The sequence below is a fragment of the Chanodichthys erythropterus genome, chromosome 9 (assembly GCF_024489055.1).
Source record: "Chanodichthys erythropterus isolate Z2021 chromosome 9, ASM2448905v1, whole genome shotgun sequence".
NCBI lineage: Eukaryota > Metazoa > Chordata > Actinopteri > Cypriniformes > Xenocyprididae > Chanodichthys > Chanodichthys erythropterus.
This window is the reverse complement of record NC_090229.1, coordinates 34,246,883-34,268,815: the sequence shown is the minus strand read 5'-3', so window position 1 is coordinate 34,268,815 and position 21,933 is coordinate 34,246,883. Positions and strand designations below refer to the sequence as shown.

At 36.7% G+C, this 21,933-nt stretch overlaps 2 protein-coding genes across 3 annotated transcripts in view; one reads left to right on the top strand and one right to left on the bottom strand.

The window, feature by feature from the left end:
* gfpt1 (glutamine--fructose-6-phosphate transaminase 1) overlaps window positions 1–9,642 on the bottom strand; it is a 44,227-nt gene extending 34,585 nt beyond the window's left edge. For both annotated transcript variants that reach the window (XM_067395426.1, XM_067395427.1), the window contains exons 1-10: window positions 9,585–9,642; window positions 4,898–5,005; window positions 4,668–4,775; window positions 3,465–3,590; window positions 3,301–3,359; window positions 3,073–3,204; window positions 2,915–2,976; window positions 2,079–2,158; window positions 1,697–1,805; window positions 556–719 (exon numbers count right to left, since the gene is read on the bottom strand). In XM_067395426.1, the coding sequence (XP_067251527.1) occupies window positions 556–719; window positions 1,697–1,805; window positions 2,079–2,158; window positions 2,915–2,976; window positions 3,073–3,204; window positions 3,301–3,359; window positions 3,465–3,590; window positions 4,668–4,775; window positions 4,898–5,005; window positions 9,585–9,591 (955 nt within the window). In that variant the 5' untranslated portion in view covers window positions 9,592–9,642. The remainder of the gene's footprint in view (window positions 1–555; window positions 720–1,696; window positions 1,806–2,078; window positions 2,159–2,914; window positions 2,977–3,072; window positions 3,205–3,300; window positions 3,360–3,464; window positions 3,591–4,667; window positions 4,776–4,897; window positions 5,006–9,584) is intronic.
* A 5,978-nt stretch (window positions 9,643–15,620) lies between these two features.
* LOC137026487 (serine/threonine-protein kinase pim-1-like) lies at window positions 15,621–17,727 on the top strand. The gene is made up of 7 exons (XM_067393840.1): window positions 15,621–16,122; window positions 16,438–16,532; window positions 16,638–16,688; window positions 16,786–17,164; window positions 17,256–17,432; window positions 17,545–17,633; window positions 17,716–17,727. Exons 1-7 carry the CDS (start codon window positions 15,621–15,623, stop codon window positions 17,725–17,727), a joined length of 1,305 nt encoding a protein of 434 aa, XP_067249941.1.
* Window positions 17,728–21,933: the final 4,206 nt, after the last annotated feature.

Genomic DNA, 21,933 nt, shown 5'->3' with positions numbered 1-21,933 from the left:
CCAGCAAACTGAATAAGACTAGGGCTGGGTATTGTCAAATTTCACAATTCAGACTGATCCGATCTGGATATATATGTACAGTACATGTTAATTTTTTTCAGGGGGAAAAAAATGTCTCAACTAATGCTGTAAACTATACAGGGAAACCTGTAAAAAAGGTTAAAATTAACAAATGCTTTTTATACAAACAATTTAAATGTCGGCAGTTTTTATAATAAATTAAAGGCAGGTTTTATAATGATAAAGCTCCTCTCTAGAGTTGTTTTGTTTAGTTGACTAACAAGTTATGGTCTTTTCTGAGGTGAATGTAACGTTGTGTAACAATGTTTACAAGCCGTTTTATTAACATCTTTCCGCAGTTGAAACACTGATTGAGTGATTATATGACTATACATTTTGGTAAGTTCTACTGTGTCTTTCAACATACCTTCTGATGTTCATTCATGTTTATTTCATGCTATAAGTAATAAAGAGGAAGAGCCAATCAATCAGGTTGGAACTGGTGATTTCAATCAGCTCTTGCCATTTTTGTGTACAACATGCATCTGTCCTTACCCTTCATGATCTGCTGCAGTTCCATCTGAAGGGTCTGGATGGCACGGGCCGGATGGTCTCCCGCTGTGCGCTTGATCCGATGAATGGAGAGACGGCCGTCACTCACAGCCGCAATATCATCGTCCTCGAGGAAGATGACCCGATTGGTGTGCTCGATGACAGCACTGCAGTGACAAAAGCACAGTCATATAAATACCAAGTTTCTTCATGAAACTCTAGATGGCGCAGGCTGATGGGTCCTTAACCCCAACCTGATGACAATCACATCACTAACTACACGACAAAAGCTGATTAGTTTCTGCTGTATCTGTAGTAGTGTTGTCAAAAGCACTGACTTCGGTACCTAGTCGGTACTGAAATTTAAAAAATGTGATGCTTTGAGCGCTGTTGAGTGGATTTGTAAACATCTCTGATTGGCCGTTGTTTTCACGGCTCATCGGATATGTCTGTGATTGGCTTCAATGATCAACGCTGTAAAATGTTGTAAATAGTCATCAATTATTCTCTTCACTAAGCGCTTACACAGATACACACGGGAGCTTTTCAAAGCAGGAGTCTATCGCGGATCGGTCCACTGTTAGACACCTGCTTTCAATCGCTCGTGCTCCCACTTTCAAAACGCTTTCAAATTCAAACACTTCCGTGCGCTTTCAAATGCTCCCACGCGTTGATCACTGTAGCCAATCACAGGCATATCCAATGATCGCGTCAACACAATGGCCAATCAGAGATGTTTAAGAAACCGCTCAAAGTGTCACATTTTTTAAATTTCAGTACCGATAGGTACCGAAGTCGGTACTTTTGACAACACTAATCTGTAGCTGATGAGCTTGCGCTCAACATTTACATTCACAGCAGTGTGTGTGTGTATGTATTGGCAGTAGCAAGTTTCTATACTTGCTCTGCAGCAGCAGCAGCGTAACAGATCTATTACACCAAGACCAAATTACACCAACACTCATATTCATTACAGTGCTAAACTCCTCAGAGAGTTGTCATGATAGAAATGCATTTAAACACCTATTCTGTGTAAATCCACTCAATTCTTCTTGGGTTTTGCCCCATTCTCAGAAAATGCACAATATATGGATAAAACCAACAAAGAAAGTGAATGGATGAAATGAAACAGAAAGGAATGGACCTGGCATCAGATGCAAAGTAGTATTCCACAGCTTTCTCATCCACGGGAAATAGACACGTGTCCTGGTCCATCCTGGGCAGAGTACTGCAGCTCTTTTTATCTTTACCAGCTATTTAAAAGATACAAATAACACTATCATTCATTATAGAACATAACATGGAAATTTAACAGAAACTTGCATCATTTTTGTTTGGGTAACTCTAAAGAGAATTATATGTATGATGTTACACTCTAAAAAACTCAAACGTTGGGTTAAATTTTTAAATTAACTTGCTTAATGATTGTACAGCATATATGTGTCAGTTATTTGCAAAAATAAATCGTGCTGAATGCAGTGTGAGGTCAGTGCTTCCTATTATGAAGGCAGTGTGTGCAAACTCACAGGAGCGATACAGGATAGGGATGTGATCTGTGGAAAGCTTGTGGTCACTTCTAACTCCAATCAGTAATGGACCTCCTCTCCTGGATGGATACAGAGAAATATCAGTTTGAGTTAAAATAGTTAAAAGTTAATAAAAAAAGCCTTAAAAAATAAAAAATAAATAAATAAATATTGGTATTTTCTTAGTTAAAGCATTCAGCCACATCAATTCAAATCATATTAAAAAAGTCTGTTTAAAAGGTGTTAATTTTGTTTGAACATTTTAGGATGGCAGACTTGGCATTGCTTGAGGATCTTACTGCATGTTCTCTCAGGCAAGAGCGTTTTGTGTTTGTAACCTCAGGCATGCAATTGCTCATTTATAGAAATGTTGTGTATGTACGTGTTGGGAATTAAGTAGAAATGGTACTAGTAGTTCATGTTTTATGAGTAGTAGGATAATCTCTCTCTATTTTTAGTTGATGAGAAAGAACCATATTCATCTGCACAATCACGCAGAGCCGAAGCACAACCTAAACAATGTTCTTCCTCAAAATGCATGCAGTTTTGTTTGTTTTTTAACCACAAGAGAGAGCCAAGTAAACCAGTAAATGTTGAAATTAACATCAACTAAGACATTCATTTTTTTCAACCAAGACATTAATTCTTTCAGTTAATTTACTTTCAGTGTTAATTCATGTGAACTAATTTAGTTAGCTAATGTCAACAAATTGAACTTTATTGTAAAGTGTTAAATCTTCACCATACCGCAAATGACTTGTTAAATGTCTTATCTGGTTTAATTTATAATGTCTTTCACCTTTTCACTGATAACAGGAGCTCTGCTAGTGAATTACCTGCTGCCCACTGCCTCTCCTGGATAGTGCACACTTTTGAAGACAAGCGCAAAAGCTCCTTCCTAAACAGAGAAGGCATTTATTACCACATCATTCTGATTATTTCTTGACCTTTAGATCCCCTCGTCAAGGTGAATGGTGAAAGAAATGGTGTTTACTAGTTGCTGGGTGACTTGTTCCACAAGGGTGGCGAAGGTGATGTCGCTCTCCCGGTTGTCATACATGTACTTCACCAGCTTAGCGATGGTCTCTGTATCTGTCTCAGACTCAAACTCGTAACCTTTACTCTCCTGTACACATAAAAAAACAGAAGTGGTCAAAATATAGACATATGTTGGTTGGATGAATGGATGGATGGATGGATGATGCCAAAATGTTTTACTTGCCAGAAACTTCTTCAGGTCTTTGTAGTTGGTGATGATTCCATTATGGATGACAATAAACTCTGCAAGCAAGTAAAGTAATCACAACTATAAAATATGCTAAATATTCTTTTACAGATTTGAGAAACTAAATACTTGTTATGAAAAGCAAGCTGTTGGTAACAGACCGTTGTTCTTGTCTGATCTTTGCGGGTGGCTGTTGACAGGGCTGGGGACGCCATGAGTGGCCCATCGAGTGTGAGCGATTCCCAGGTGCACGTCAAACTCCACCTCAAGATCAATTTCCTGTTGCCCTGTGGAACAGATGTTCAAATACAAACTGCTCATATCATATTTCAAATAAATAGTGGCACGATCACACTAAGGTTAGAAAATAAAATATTCTTTATACGCAAGTATGCATGAACTTGGTCAATGCACTGCAAATGTGCGACTCATTGTTCAGAAAGTTCACCTGTTAAAACCTCTTCACGGTCACCCACTTTTTGAGCATAAATCTTAAATTCATGAATGTTTCAGAATACAGACCTAAGGTCTCTTTTTAAAGAAGACCCTCAGCAGACTATTGCAGGAGCTGTGTTAATGTCATTGACAAATAATTTTTGCCATTATTTGTCAACAATATTTTTTCACAGACAAAAAAAAGAGACAATGACTAAATAAAAACCAGCTTTAAATGACAAAAGCTATGACAAAAATCTATTGGCAATTTTGTCAATGAATAAACGAGATGAAAATGTTAGGGAGGGATGTTTTAGGAAAAGATTCAGTCAGAACTGATGTCCTGCGATGTAGATGCGCACATTTGAATTGTAACGTGCTGATCTACCAAGTGGGACTTAACCTGGCATACACTTGCTGCATGCCTCAAAAATGTTCAAAAATGTAAATGTCTGGGAGAAAGGAAAGAGCAGACATAAGGATAGATCTGAAAAAGTGCGACGAATCAATAATTTATAAACATAAATGTTTTTGTAGGTCACACAGCACATGACTTTGGTTTTAAGAACAAAGTTTTTTTTAAATATTAATAAGCAGTGAAGCAGATTTGTTAAAGTGTTTTTTTTTCTTTGAAACAACTGGACAGGCGTGTCATCCTGACATTTTTACTTGTCATTGTCAATATGTTTATAGCTTAATCAACTTTAACTTGCTCATCAAGATTCTTTTTAAACTGTTTATTTGTAAAAGAAAACAAACTAGAAGACAGTGTTGAGAATGAGACACATTGCATTGTGTTGTGGTTTGCGCTGTGACACATTTCGAAACACATTAACATGTGAAGTCGAGCTTCTAGAAGCACTTTCATAATGGCATGGAGCGCGTTTCGGGCCTAACCTGAACCTGCAAAATTGAGCACCATTACTTACTATGGATTTCCTCATCCAAGGCTTTCACTTTTCCCGTTTGTTTGATCAGTTGGATGCTTTTGGAGTTGGTCTCCCATTCCTTACTGTTTCCCCCATCAATGCCCACACCTGCAAGCCAGAAAGAAAATGCTCTTTTCAAGATCAGTGGTTCCTGTACCAGAAGAGCTAATTGTGTTTTGTGTGTGTGTGCGTGTGTTTGTAAGCGTTTTTATGAGCCATTTGTTCCTGACCTGCGGAGTCATAGCCACGATACTCCAGGCGTTGCAGACCTTTGATAAGGACCTCAAGGATCTCACGGCGAGTGCGAGGCACGTGATAATTCAGATACGCAAAGATGCCTTCAGAGAGAAAAAGAAAGTGTGTTTTTCATTATGGACAATGCAGTAAAAACTCTTCTGTTTATTTGTAAATTCAGCAATTAAATCAAAGACTATAGCTGGCTGCATTTCGAAGGCTGCGTACATCATCAAGGTTGTCTAATTTAAGAAAAATCACATCACAAAGTCACATGATATTGACCGCATGACTTGATCTAAAATGGTGCCTTTATATCGGTTACTCCGAATGACATTTATGACATTCATTTTTCCGGACATTCTTTCTCATAAGAAAATCAATGACTTCTACACATAATTTTAATATCATTTTGCACTATGTTGATAAATGATGTTATAAAATCAGAGCAGAATAAAAAATATATACATTTATTACCTTTTAAGATATTTTAATCACAAATGAAATGGCTGTATTGGCCTTTGGATGGTGAAACCGAATTACCTTTTGACACGTCAAAATCATTAAAATACCAAAATATAATAAGCAAAATATAATTAAAACGTTTTGGATTCAATAAAAGAGATCTAGTTGTACTACCTTACATACTTTGGATGTCATATCTTTGTTTATTATTATTATTAAGGCCTTTGAAAAAAAAAAAAAAATTGACCCATATATAAAATACAATTTAATGACAGGAAATGAAACAATTAAGGCAATGTTAACTCAAAATTCACAAATGCATTTGATAATAGAAAAAAATAGGCCCATTATTCAAAGAGGCCAGTAGATTTCAAAACTCTCAGTTATTAAATAAGCCTCTCATAAAATGGCCAAATATTGGCTAGCCAATTAATTTTTTATATATCACCCTATACCAGTATTTGTAGTGAATTATAAAAAAAAAAAAAAAGCTATGTAAATTAGGATAGGCCAAATTCATCCGGCAATGGCTAATTAAAAGCGCTTGTACTAATTAAGGAGAATTTTTTTTTTTTTTTTTTTTTCATTGAGGAGCAGATATGAACATGATCATGAACACATATGCCCTCCTACTTTTTAAAATCTGTTACACTCGGATGTACATCACAATAAGGATTAAAGAATAAAATATCTGATGCTACTTCTGATTCTTTAATGAGAAAAAAAAAACTAATTCAAGTGAGAAAAACTGGAGCTTTTCTTTTCCATGAAAAATTATTACAATTAAAAATATTTCAGTGCGCAAGTCTTCATCATGGTTAACAAATACAAAACATCAACTGCCTTTGCTTTTTCCTTGGAAAACTGCAGTGTCTCTAAAAACAGTGACAATCAGAAAGCGAAAGACAAGCTGTTTAAAAGGTTTAAAAGCTAGACAAAATAAAACAAAAGCAAACAAAGTGTGATCTGGTATGAAAGTGGCCTGTTAAAGGTGCCATCGAACGTTTTTTTACAAGATGTAATATAAGTCTAAGGTGTCCCCTGAATGTGTCTGTGAAGTTGCAGCTCAAAAACCCCATAGATTTTTTTAAATTATTTTTTTTAACTGCCTATTTTGAGGCATAATTAGAAATGCGCCAATTCATGCTGCAGCCCCTTTAAATCGCACGGTCTCCGCCCCCTCCTAAGCTCTCGACTCTATCACTGCATAAACAAAGTTCACACAGCTAATATAACCCTTAAAATGGATCTTTACAAAGTGTTCGTCATGCAGCATCTCTAATCGCGTAAGTGTGGTGTTTATTTTGATGTTTACATTGATTCTGAATGAGTTTGATGGTGCACCGTGGCTAACGGCTAACATTACACACTGTTGGAGAGATTTATAAAGAATGAAGTTGTGTTTATGAATTATACAGACTGCAAGTCTTTAAAAAATGAAAATAACGACAGTCTTGTCTCCGTGAATACAGTAATAAACGATGGTAACTTTAACCACATTTAACAGTACATTAGCAACTTGCTAACAAAACATTTAGAAAGACAATTTACAAATATCACTAAAAATATCATGATATCACGGATCATGTCAGTTATTATCGCTCCATCTGCCATTTTTCGCTATTGTCCTTGCTTGATTACCTAATCTGTTGATTCAGCTGTGCACATCCAGACGTTAATACTGGCTGCCCTTGTGTAATGCGTTGAACATGAGCTGGCATATGCAAATATTGGGGTCATACATATTAATGATCCCGACTGTTACCTAACAGTCTGTGTTATGTAGAGATTCGCCTGTTCTTCAGAGGTCTTTTAAACAAATGGGATTTATATAAGAAGGAGGAAACAATGGAGTTTGAGACTCACTGTATGTCATTTCCATGTACTGAACTCTTTTTATTTGACTATGCCCAGATAAATTCAATTTTCAATTCGATGGCACCTTTAAAGAAGACAAAACTGGTTTGACACCTTTTAAAAAACCACTGAGGAAATACGCTAGAAAGATGCCAATCTACAAACGCATTGCCAAAAACAACAAAGTGATGCTATGGACTGGAGTATGTCTTTGAGAAAATAAAGAAGCCTGATGGAAAGAAACATGCATCTGTGTGGATACACACAGTCAGAACAAAATCAATGTTAGGATGGAATCAGCTCAGCAAAATCTAATGTGAACAGCAAGATAATGAAATTGAAAATAAAGAAAATTAGTGGTAGAAATGTTCATATCTTCATAGAGGATAAATGTACTCCAAGTATAGCACTATGAAAGGACAGAAACGTCACAGTAGCACCATTCAGTGGTCTGCATGCGGGCATTGCATATACTTGTGTGTGTGTGTGTGTGTTAGGTAGTCAAACAAGGCTCTGCTTTATTAAGACAGATGACTGGCTAAAATGAATAAAAAGATGGATTGTTAATATAGTTTCTTTCCCCCACATCTTCAAAAAAATTAAACCTGAGGCCTAAATCAATCAAAAAGATGATCTTTAAATATACTTTTACACTACCGCTGAAAACTTTGAGGTCTGTAAGATTTTTTAATGTTTTTCAAAGTCTCTTATGCTATGAATTTACAACAGTAAAAACTGTGATATTGTAAAATATTATTATGATTTAAAATAACTGTTTTCTATTTTTAATATACATTTTAAAATGTAATTTACTACTAATGGCAAAGCTGAATTTTCAGCATCATTACTCACATGATCCTTCAGAAATCATTGTAATATGAGGATTTGCTGCTCAAGAAACATTTCTCATTATCATCAATGTTGAAAACAGTTCATGATTCTTTGATAAACAGCTCAGGTAAAAAAAAAAAAAAGAAAAAAAAGGAAAGCATTTATTTGAAACCTCATAACCTCTTTTATTTGAAAAATCATTATAAATGTCTTTACTGTCTGTCAATTTTGATCAATTTAATGTGTCCTTGAATAAAAGTATCAATTTCCTCTTCAACAAAATGTTTTACTCTTCCCAAACTATTGAATAGTAATGTAAACTTTAGGGGGATAATCTTATAAAAAGTATGAAGAGTAGTATTTTACATTTAGCATTACATTTCCACTGTAGTTACTAAACAAGTTAATGTTTCTTTCAGAAAAAAAAATATAATTTAGATTTTCATGACTATTTTTCCAGCCTCATAGAATTAAATAGGATTTTGTAGCTATACCTATATGTGTGTATGTAAATAACCATCTATACAGTATGTAAACTATATGTGCCTTTAGAGTATTACTACATGATATACTGAGCTCTTCTTTCCCCCCAAAAGAGCAAAGAAAGGCTGTTTTGTATTTCAGACCCTGTTAGAACACATCTGGTCCAAAACTTTAGTCTATTAATCACTTTGTGGTGGCCAAAAAGAACAATCCCTGCCGTTCGTCAAGGTTGTGTCTGCAAACCCCTGAAAGTCTGGTCTATCTTAAGGAGAGGTCATACAGATTTGGCTTATCACACAAAAACCTCTGGGAACAGAACTTCCAGCTGGTCATTCTATCTCTCTTTATCACTTCCTTACCTCTTCCACAAGGGATATTCGAGCCCTTCTCCTTAAAGTTTTTAAAAGCACAGAGTATCTATGTGTAACTTAATCTTCAGTGGGTTTCTCTTTGGCTTTGACATAAGCAGTCAGTCTGTGGTATTTGCCAACAAACCAAACTTGAATTAGAGGTGTGGTCCTTTAAAATTAAGTTTTGTGACCTGTTCCACTGGAAAGAGTGGTCTGGTCATCTTCAAATAATGGGATATTTGATGTCGAATGAATAAATACTATGGTAAACAATATTTATGTTATCTAAAAGATTACACATTGTGCTTTACGATAATATATGTATAATCTCTGGATGGTTTAAACAGAGTCAAGGCAACAAGAAATGTTCAAAAACCTCAATAGACAGAACTTTAAATAAAACGTAAATAAATTAAGGACATGTCTATCTAGAAAACGTTTTATCATCATAACAGTGTTCGTAGATTCGATGTGATGCCCAGAAAGGCTGTCTAGGTAGGCGGCTCACTTCTGTAGGTTTTCAGACACAGCCTCTGTCGGATGCTAAATGCTAGTAGATTTTCCCTCGAACGGCTTTTCTATCTCACTTTTTCAGTACAAATGTCTTTAATCAATGGCGAGTGTAATTTAAATAAATGTCACGTATATTATCAGTGTAAATATAACATAAAAATGTAATTTTCATTGCCATACTCACCACACATGTCTCCGATTCTGCTGCCAAAAGCTGTTTAGTTCCTCGTTCTGAATCGCTGTCACTCAAAGCCCGCCCACAACGTAGGTTATTGGGTGAGAAAGAAGGCTGCGCCTTGATCTTGTGATCGTTGATTGGCTGATTCGGCTGTCTGTCTTTTAGTTACCTGCCAACAGAGTCAGTTTAGACGTGGCAGCAGGATGCGAGTCTGCGGTGTCGCGGCCAGTGATGTCAATTGCATCGTCTTTAGTAGATTGCTTTTAACAAAAACTATTTAATAAATAATAATAATAATAAAAAAAAACCTTTTAACAAAAACTTTTGAAGAAAAAATATCGTATGTTGCAAATATATTAACGTTGTGTATTTCAACGGGATTATATTATATATTTTGAATACAATTATATATATTATTTATATATATATATATATATATATATATATATATATATATATATATATATATATTTTGAATATATATATATATATATATATATATATATATATATATATGCATTGGGGTGCGTGCGTTTTTGGGATTTATGAGGACACAATGACATGGGTATTACACTGGTATTGCAACGTAAACATGAAATATAAGGACATTTCATGAGTCCTCATTTAAAATAGCTTTAAAAACATAGGCTACCAAACAATGTTTTATCAAAAATGTAAAAATGCAGAATGTTTCCTGTGATGGGTGTAGGGGTAGTGTAGGGGGAGAGTGACAGTTTGTACAGTATAAAAATCATTACCCCTATGGAATGTCCTCACTAAGATAGCAAAACAAACCTGTGTGTGTGTGTGTGTGTGTGTGTGTGTGTGTGTGTGTGTGTAGTGTACTTGTACAACTATCTGTGTGCGGACTGTTTTGGGTTTTAGATCATTGAAGTGTGAAAAAAGATAGTAAAGTGAGGACATTTGGCGGGTCCTCACTCTCAGAGACTCCTTTAAAATCTCCCCTTTTTCTTTTTTCTTTTTCAGGGTTGCTGCACATTAAGTCAAATTTAAGGCTATTAAATTAAATATTTAAATATGGATTTTTTTCTAATTTTAACATTTTAATTAAGACACTGGAGATTGCATTGCGTCAGTGTATGTCCTCAAAGAGGTACAAGAATGTATGTGTGTGTGTGTGTGTAGATATGTATTTATTTACTGGTGGCCGCGGGGCTCTGAATGAGAAGACTGTTTAATAGTGTATGAACACAGTGCTGTATAGTAACAGACAATGGCTGGGTGTGAATTACATGATTTTAACCCTATAAGCCCACTGTATTACATTTGATACATGAATTTCTAAGGCCTCTAAATTATTAACTGCAAGCAAGCAAGCAACATGTTCCCGATGATCAAAAATATGTTGATAAACCTGTTGTACAATCTACTTCATGCCTTCTGTCATCTGATTGATAGTTCATACTTTTTTTAGCAAATAAAATAGTATAACTGTAAAAATGTCCCCCTGCAGGTTATGTTAAAGCTCTTTTATGTTTCTGATTAATTGTATTCTCCACCAAAATACCTACAGGAATTTGCATATCTTGAATGTTTACTCTTTTCAAAACTGTAAAACGTAATGATATCTGTAATACATTTATGTTGGTTCTGTTCTGTTTACCCTAAGGGGTTATCGATGCGCTCGCTGCTCTCCCTTGCTATAGGCTGCATGGATGGGCAAGGAATTCTTGCCCAGAACAGAATCATACCACCAAAATAAACCATATGCTTATTGTCAATCATCTTTGATGATAGTGGTCCTGATAAAACTTCAGTCAGATGCATTTTCACTATTAGAGATTTTACACTCACAGAAAATTGTGTTCTGCTCTCTTTCAGGCTGTAATCTCACTGCTCAGGATTCAAACTCTGTCCTCAGAGGGCTGGACCTGAGCGACAATGACCTACAGGATTCAGGACTGAAGCTGCTCTGAAGAGTCCAAACTGTCAGCTGCAGATACTGAGGTGTGCATTAATATAATTGGTCCATGCAATCTCTGATGGAGTCCTGATGTTGTTTATCGTCTTTCCCTTTCCATTGAGAGCATTTAGCAGATTGTATTGAGTTCCTCTTGATAAGCTGAGATGTTAATTGCCCCATCTCACTGTTACTCCAGTGATAGTAGGCTGGTGTTCACTTTGAGTTGCTTGCAGCAAGATTTTCAGACCCTTATATGCACTGTGATCCTGTAATAGGGTTTTTTTTTATTTGCATATTAAAAAAAAAAAAACATTCAAAATGCTTTCCATCATTTTAGAATTAAAAGTGAAAAAAGGTGAGTGAAATAAAGTCAGAATGAGGAGATAGTGACAAATGACTGAATCAAACAAATTTTACAAAGTCCATTTTAAAAACAATTTATTCTAGCTTTATAGATGTTTTTATCAACACTTGAATGCACTTGAATTTAAACAATAATCTGAGAAAATCGCATTTTTGTCAAAGATTTCACACAGATCAGATTCAGAACGATGATCAAAATATAAGTAAATAGAGTCCATCAACACCCCCAAAGCTGTTTCCTCTTCATGGGTTTGACATTTCATTCAGTAACATTGGCAGTTTTGATTTACATGTGTAACGGAGCGGGAGTCATGGTAAGATCCAAATGCAAGCTTTATTAAGAATGTCGTACAAGCAGGGTCAATCAGGAGCAGACGAAAACAGCAAGGGACAGGCAGAATCGTAATCAGGAAACAGGCAATGGTCAGGACAGGCAGCAACGGGTCAAGAAACAGGAACAGGCAGTAACGGTAACAGACAGGCAGACAGGAATAGTAATGCTCGGAAATGACACACGGGGTAATCAAGACTTCGTGGTGAGGTGGTGTGTGTATGAGTCCTTTATAGTCCAGGTAATGCGCATCAGCTGGGTGTAGTGATTAGTGTGGAGTGTGCATGGCTGTATGTGGCAACAGGTGATTGGTCGAGTGAGTGCATGTGATTGACAGGAGGGATGATGGGACTGACAGGATTGTAACAGGAACAGATGGTGATCGTGACAACATGTATATGTTTGATGATCACATTATTTTACATTTGTGTATAAGCAATCCTTTATCGCTGGTTTCTGCTTCTTCTTCACCTGTGTTTTGAATCAAAGTGTCTGTACTCTTTCAGAAGATGTGTAATATCGCCCCCTACTGTATAACAGTGAAAACATTGTCTAAAAATCCAGTCAATGGCGGGGAAAGAGTAAAGTAGATTTGAAGTAAATTCCTATATGTACACTACAAGTGGACTAGCCTACACACAAAGTCAGATACTCAGAATTAAAACATATCTGTTTTCTTAATACATCAATATTTCCAAACAACGTAAGTTTATGAGACAGTATGTAAAACTTTGGGGGAAAAAAGTATATTTAATATGCTCAGTTATAAGTATACTTTTAAGTATACATGTAGTATATGTATAAAGTATATGTTCTTCATACATGTGAGAACAGCATAATCAATTCGTCATAGAACAAAATTACGAGCCAATCACAATTCGTTATTGATTAACTTGGGCTAGTGAAGGCTGGATAGGCGGAATCACGCTGAATGACACACACCAGACAAAACATTGCAAAACGTTTTTTAAATGGAAACGGTGGTGCGTTGTTCTGATGACGCAAGAGTTGCAACTATGGCAGCTGTGAGCAAACATAAGCTGAGTCATTGCCAGAAGTGGCCAGAGTTGGGCCAGTTACAGTGAACAGGAATCTGCCAAGTGCTTTACAGCCATAACAAATATTACATGTGCCAGGGCGAGCTGGTAGATTACTGCTATCTGGGTTTATTCACAACCACAAATGCTTAGAGTAAAAAAATAAATTGGTTTCAATCTTGCTTTCGTGTTTACTGTGAATTTTTCAACATCTCTCTGCCAATTGATTTTTAATCTTGTGCAGAAATGTACAGGCAGATCATATGTACAGATGCTATATGTACAGATCATATAGCAGATTGTGTTGTTGTTTATGATAACATGATGATGTTTCATACACAGCTCAGTTTTTTTTTTTTTTTTTTATGTGATCTAGCTTCCGCCAGACCACCTTCCGTGCGTCAGTTACACTTTTTTCTGTAAACTGAATAGGGAAGCGTTTTGAACTGCAAGAGTTTTACACTTTCTTCGTAACTTGAATATGGAAGGGGATCTGGCGAAAGCTTCATAACTTGTTAAATATGGATTTTTTTAAAAACATTTTGACACAAACACATCGCTTCACTTCAGAAGGCCTTTATTAACCCCCCGGAGCCGTGTGGAATACATTTTTGATGGATGGATGTGGCTGGAGACACTTTCTTCAGCTTCATACACGTTTGGTAACACTTTCTGCCATTATAAAGCTTGGACACGTCAGGATATTTATTAATATTTCTCAGATTTTGTTCATCAGAAAAAAGAAAATCATATACAACTATTTTGAGGGTAAAGCTTTTCATTTGAAAGTGAACTAATCCTTTAAGAATTTTATTAGACTTAAACTATGTATGGGCACTTACAGTTGTTTTTTTCCAACTGCTTACTCAAAGGGTGGCAAATTCAAAGCAAATGACTGAGGTCTGGTGAAACTGGGAATTCTAGGAGAGCAGAGAGGGATTTTCGTGTGGGTTTGAATGTTTGCAAAAAGAGTTGACTTTAGAGCACTGACACGATTTCACTCACACAGGAAAATCAATTTAATATGGTAAAGAATAGATTCACAACAGTAAACCTTTCACAGTACAAAGACTGCACACGATAAAATCAAATCTGAACATATTTCATGTTAAATAGACGCCCTCTACTGGAGAAACTAACAACGTGCCAAATACACTGACAGCTATAGAAGTTAGGCCACATGTAGGAATGTATGGAAGCTATAGTAATTTATAGTAAATACTATAGTGTTTTTGAACCATACTATAGTAAATTACTTGAATTAATTTGTTGTGGTAATTCTAGTTGCTGTGGTAATATAGCAATTATATAAACATATTACTTTACCCAGTAGGCTACTTACTATGTTTTTCAATTATAGGGAATATTATACTGCAAAACACTACAGTTTACTGTAGTAAAACCAAAGTATACAGAATTTATTACAGTTTATCAGTTCACTAGTTAATACTTAAGTATTCATTAAAAAGTGTTGTAAATACTATAATATATAGCCTACATACAGTTTAATACAATTTACTAGCTATAATATGGTTCAAAAATTATGAATGACTATAGTATTTTTCGTGTGAGTTGTTTCCTCCACCAAAAAAAAAAAACGTAATTGCGACTTTTTCCCTCCCATTTTGTTCCTCAGAATTTTTTCTCGCAATTGCGTGTTTATATCACTCAATCCTAACTTTATATCTCGGTCTATCTTGCGAGGGAAAAAAAAAAAAAAAAACAGAAATGTGAGATAAAAAGACGCATTTAGCTTTTTTATTTTATTTCATGGCGAAAACAAGCTTCCATAGGAAAGTCACTGCCAAAACGAGTCATACAGGCTAACGTTACCTTCGTTAATTTTTTTAAATAGGTTATCAGTTATATTTGTTGTAATTTCAAACCAGACAAAAATAGGCTAACAGCAACAATTCCTATTAATAATAAAATGTTCCATTCAGCAAATATATAGCCTATACATTTTTTTGACTATGATATATTACGAAAATATCCATTTTACATATTTTAATATATTTCATAACATCGAAAACACCTGGATAATGCATATTTACGTGCATATATTAAGCATTTATAATAACATATGTAATATTTGCTTTATCTCACTGTTCTTAAAAGATTTTGGACCTTTAAACCATGTTTTATTTTTGAAACATACATTTTTAATATTATATTTTATTGATGGGACTGATAGGGAATCATTAATACATTATTGAGCCGCTCAAAGCCGCTGTGTGTGTTTGTGTCCCATGATGTCATAGAGCGCGTTCGAATAGAACGCGCGGGGTTTATTAGTGTGTGACATTCTTACACTCTTTGTGGGTTTGTTGCAGTGGTCGAGAGTGATTTTCACAGCGATGGGACAGCGAGTTTGTAAAGTGAGTCCGATGATTGGCGAGGTGTACGATGAACATCCAAGTACACCCCCAAAACCCAGCATCAACACGGCGGTTCAACATCCTCGTCCTCGCGATGAGACCCCTGTTGGTGCTGGTGAGGGAAACGGCCAAGAGAGGAGGGTGATGGAGAGAGAAGGTGGAGGAGGAGAGGAAGGGGGTGAAGAGGAGGAGAGGGTGGTGATGGAGATAGAAAGAGGAGAGGAAGGAGGTGGAGAGGAGGAGAGGAGGGTGATGGAGAGAGGGGGAGAGGAGGAGGAGATGGCGAGAGGAGGAGAGGGAGGTGAGGAGGAGGAGGAGGAGATGAAGGAGTCAGGGAGAGTGCAGGAGAAAAGAAAGAGGAAGAAGAAGAAGTGGTGGAGGAGGCTGACCTCTTTCTTCAGAGCTGCCAAAAAACATCCTCCAGAGAGCAGCTCAGGTCAGGGAGAGGTGAAGCTGCAGCAGGATGAGGGGGAGAAGAGGAAGGTAGCATGGGCAGGAAGAAGTAGTGATGGTAAATGACACAACCATCTTATGAGAGTATAAATTACTACATCTCTATTTGACCATGTAATAACATATACTATCAATACAATCACATACAATATCAAATACACATCAGTAAATATTATACCAAAATCCACATCCATGCCATGATGAGATCTATACTCCATGACATTAAAAACATGATTAAATGTATATGTACAAATGTTAAAACTATAAATATTCAATATATTTTCTATTAAATTTTACAGGAAATTTAGAGTAGTTTTAGATAAGACACTCCTCTCACTTCTGTGAAATTTCATGTTATTTTATTTTTTAATAGACTACATCTTCAGCCGCTACAGTGTTGGCGAACAGCTTGGGAAAGGCGGTTTTGGTGTGGTGTATGAAGGGAGACGTTTGGATGATGATCTTAAAGTAAGTAAAAATAAATAACACATCATCAAGCCATATGTTTGCTCTGTCTCATCGTCCTCTTGTACTCTACATCCTCTTAGTGTGTCTTTTAATTTTTTTCATTAGGTGGCTTTGAAATATGTCACAAAGACCAGGGACACGGAATGTTTATTAATTGTAAGTACATTACACTACAAAACATCTAATTTTAATAACAAATCACTGTTGGAAAACCACCTCCATCTACTGAAGATGAAAACTGTTTGTCTTCTAGCCTGATCATCCAAACCCCCTTCCGATAGAGATCGCCCTCACCATCCTGGCAAATAAAGGTCCCAGCGTGCCAGAGATCATCAGGCTGCTGGACTGGCAGGACCACCCTGACCACTTCGTAATGGTCCTTGAATGTCCCTCTCCCTGTGAGGATCTTGTTCAGTTCATGAAGCGTCACGGTGGGAGACTCAATGAAGAGAAAACGAGGCAAATCATGCGGCAGGCGACTCAAGCTGCAAACATGTGCTGTCTTCGTGGAGTCCTCCACCGAGACATAAAACTGAACAACCTCCTGATTAACAGAGAGACATCCGAAGTCAAGCTTATTGATTTCGGATGTGGGGACATGTTGAGGACTTCGCCATACAGGTCATTCTCTGGTATGTGTTGTCACTCAAAGCTGCAGTTTGGCACTTGACGAGTTACGAGGTAAATCAAACTTACACATCAAACAAAATCTCTTTCCTCCAGGCACAGGAGTGTACTCCCCTCCAGAGTACCATGAGAGGGGGATGTATTATGGCAGGCAGGCGACGGCATGGTCACTTGGGATTTTGATGTTCGCAATGTTATGCGGACATTACCCAAGTGACTATGACCTGCTGCTCCTTAAACGAAAGCTCTGGTCCAAACCTGGCCTGTCAACAGGTGAGATCTAAAATATTCATTCAGAATCATACAAAACGTCTTAACATGATCAAATAGAGTAGTTGTAAAGTTTAAGGTAATAATGAGACGTCCCTCCCGTCTTCCTGCACAGAGTGCTGTCATTTACTCAGGGCTCTCCTGCAGGACAAGCCAAGTCGACGACTTGGACTGGGGCTAATCCTGTCCCACAACTGGTTTAAGGTAGTGAACCCTAGATCGGCTAAAAAATCATTTATTTTCTCAAGGGAAGACATTGCCAAGTCTTATTTCTGTTTTGTTTCAGGTCGTTGCATAAGGCCACTCCAGTTGATGTCTCTCATGGCAGCTTGGCGTCTTGCGGGCTGCAATGGGAGACGCTTCCATCCCTCCTCTCGCCTTTGCGTCTTGCGGGGCGAGCAAGCCTTGCGTTGCGTCTTGTGCCTTGGCTTGAGGGAGCAGTATTTGCGTCTGGCGGTACTGCTTCCGGAGGGCTGGGAGATGCTTCCATCCCTCCTCTCGCCTTTGCGTCTTGCGGGGCGAGCAAGCCTTGGGTTGCGTCTTGTGCCTTGGCTTGAGGAAGCAGTATTTGCGTCTGGTGGTACTGCTCCAGGAGGGATGTGTAGCTCCCTTCTCGACCAACTTGATGCCAGCCACAGGTACTAAAGAGGTTTCCAGACCAGTCTGTCAATGCCTCCTCAATGCCAGTGCTCCTAGCAAGTCCTGTCACAGGCACCCTAATGGTGTTGTTGCCTCCACAGATATTCCTGCAAAGGGCCCAGCCAGAGCAAGCACCAAAGGCCGTCTGGGCCATCCACCAAAGGCTCCTGTTGTTTCCTCAAGATCGTCTCAGTCACCTTGATCTCTAAGCTTCCTGTCATGACTGCCTGGTCTTTGACATTCTTGTCAAGGCTGCCTCAGATGTCCGGGTATCAGAGCTCCCCATTTCATCCACCCTGGTGTCAGAGCTCATGGTGTCCAATTAGCCAGTAAAAGCAAATCTGAAATAAAAAAATCTGAAATTAATGTTTACATTTAATCATTTTGGGGACTCTGTACTTACTAATGCAGGTAAGTAAAAGTGAAAGACAATAAAAGTGTTTTAACAGAATTGATTTACAGGAAGTGCCTTTTGACTTGATGGAATCAGCAGATGTTGCTCGCTCACTGATCATCGAGTAATGGAGGGAACATTATATCAAAGACGAAAGGAAAAGTGCCATCTAAAACAACAGGCCACAGTTCAGAAGAAACGGGTTGCGTTCAACCTACATTTTACCACTCTTCTGTGCAAAGTGATGGATTTTCAGTGGAATTTCTGAAATGTAAGAAATACACACACACACCAAGATCTATTTTTCCTTTTATTATATACTTTTATTATTCTATATCTGTATCTGACTGTATCTATCATCCCTCTATCTGTCACTGACTGTATCTGTCATCCCTCTATCAGTCTCTTAAAGTATTATGTTTTGTAATATATCTAATGTATTGTCCTCTGTGTTCCTTTCAATATTTCTAGCCTCTCTTTGCATCCTGGGATGGAACATCATCCGGAGCAGAATTGTTCTTTTTTGATCGCAAGTTTGTTGGACTTGTTGTTTGGCCATGTTGGTATGTTCATGAAGTGATAAAAGTGATCTGGGTTTTAAGAAATGTTTTTATATGACCCTGTTGGTCAAGTTATAGTTATAATTGTATTTATTTGTGTGAAGGGCCATGATGGCCAATAAGTAATTTAAAAACATTTTCATGACAAAATTTTGTCCCTTTAAAAAATAAAATTATTTTCCAAATAAAAAATAAATTCAAAATAATACACCTTTTATTGCATTTTTTTATGTAAATTTGAAAGATATATTTATTACATTTTGACCGTTTTTTCAAGATTAAGAAGCCTCAAATATCTTTTTTTTGGGAGTGGGGTGAATTAAGTTATGCATTATACAACACTTTATGCAGTTAAAATTTGTTTAAAGCTTATGCAGTTAATAGATTAAATTTAAAATTCAGCTCCCATTAAGTGAGCAATAGCGAAAATATATTGTATACTGCATTTTACATATTCTACTTGACTAAACTACTTGAATGTATGTATTTGCTATTTAAAGAAGTATGTTAAATGCAGTATACAATATATTTCTTTGTAAAAATGCAGAATACAAAATATATAAATTACTGTAAATTTTACAGTAAAATACTGGCAGCAGGGTTGCCAGCCAATTACTGTAATTTTTACAGTAGTGTTTCTGTAATTTAATTTTCAGAATTTTACTGTAATTGAGAATACAGTAAAATTCTGTAAATTAAATTACAGAAACACTACTGTAAAAATTACAGTAACTGGCTGGCAACCCTCCTGCCAGTATTTTACTGTAAAATTTACAGTAACTTTTTAACAGTGTTGGTAACAAGTTGAGTAACAGTTGACGACAAAGTCTCAAACTGCTTAGCTGTAGATCCAGTCGTTGCATCAATTGCAGAAATTTTCTGAAACATCTTGTCATATTTGCCAGAAAGCTTGCGAATGGCCTTCAGAATTTCCACAGAAGAGTCATTACTTTCCATATGTTCCCATTTTGTTTTCTTTGATAGGGGTTTTAAGGGAGTTTCAAGCAGGGGAGTAGCAAGGAGATCACTCAAATCTGGGCATGAATCGAACCAGTTATGTTCCTCAATATTTTCCGAAATCAATTCCACGGAGGAAACGGTGTCATCGTTTCCATCAGCATTTTGAACAGGCTCCATAGTTGACATAGGCGCATGTGCTGTCATGTTAGAAGTTTGTCTATTTTTCATTCTACCCATAGATAAATTGGCACAAGGAGGGTAATGTGAAGAGCGCAATCACTTACACGTTCATAAATAGCAATGTCTATATTATAAGACAAGACAGTAAGAACGCAAGATTAAAAATCACAGCGCCATCTTGGCCTCAAATGCCTGTCACTCATACCTGATAACTCATACCACATGATAATGTCAATATGGCGGATTGTGTCCGGATCTCATTCATATTCAGTGAGATTTGGCTATTAAGTACCTACTCTTTTAGCCCTCGTTAAGTAAGTACCTACTCATTGAGTGGGCGGTTTCAGATGCAGCTAGTAACTTTGCATTTCTCCTTCGATACAATCTCTGTTCACTGGTTCTTTGGTATCTGATGTTTCCAGCCTCAATCATTTTTTCATTGACCACCTAAAAATGTCTCCATTTTGATGTTTTTGACCATATAAATGAGCTGAGTTGACTTGATGTCTGCACACCAATTATCCTCTTGGCTGTCCTTACAGTCCATTGCAGTCTTCTTATGTCTGATTCACTGGCTGATCCAAACCAGACTGTTACAGAAGTGCACACCAACTCAATAACCGAGCAAAACTATTCCAAATTTCATTACAATTACATATTACATAATTATTAAGGTTTTTATTTCCATTATTTCTCATGGCCTGGTAATCATGATTTTAATAATTATATGATATAGTTTAAACTGAGGGTGTATAAATGGTATGGTTTAAATAGAGACTAAAGCTGTAACCTTCTGCTAGAAAATTTATTTTTTGCTTTCAGCCTAAAAGTTTTATATATCAACATGCGCACGATTTTGACCATAGCGAGTTTTTCATAAACTTCATAAACTTTTACATTTCATATGCACACCTGACATATAAACTCTAAATCTACCAGAACCAGCACAAGATTTTATAATGTAATTTCAGCTAATTTAATAAATATCACGTAAAATATGTTAAACTTATTTCAGTAATGTGCATATCATTTTTGCATACCATTATTAAATGATTAAATCAGCATTAAATCAGTTAATTAATATGTATATCAACCACTGAACCATTGAGTACATTTACATGGACAACAATATTCCGATATTAACACAGACAATACTCTGATTAAGAAACTACCATGTAAACAGTGACCTTAATCCGGCTAAAGTCATACTCGAAGTAAACACAAATCGAATTAAAACAGGTGGAGTATTCCTATTTTAGTCGCATTATTGGGGTGCATTATAGACATGTACACACCTTAATCATGCTATTAACGTCATGTGGGAGTTTTTTCGCCGCATTTTGCTACAGGACACATAATACACACATGGCAGTGGTCAACCGTTTGACGGCAAACAAGAGAGTAAGCTACAAGCAAGAAGCCACAAATCAAATTCCTCTCACCTCATCTCTCATCCAGTACCTCTGAGTTTGTCGCGGTGGCATAAATGAAAGTTGCCAAATTAAAGTACAGGAGGCCTGTTGCTGGAGAATTTATAGCCACCGCCGTCTTTTTACAGAGCCCCACACATGAGAGGGAAAATAAATAAGGCGAACTATTATCTATCGTGCACACGGTTTACTAATTTGTTCTTTCGATTTATAAATCTTACGCATGATTTATAAATCGAGGGAATGAATTAGTAAATCGTGCACACAATTTATTTATTTTTTCTTGCATGTCATATGTTGGGCTCCGTATCTATTTGCACTTATAGCATGTCAAATAAACT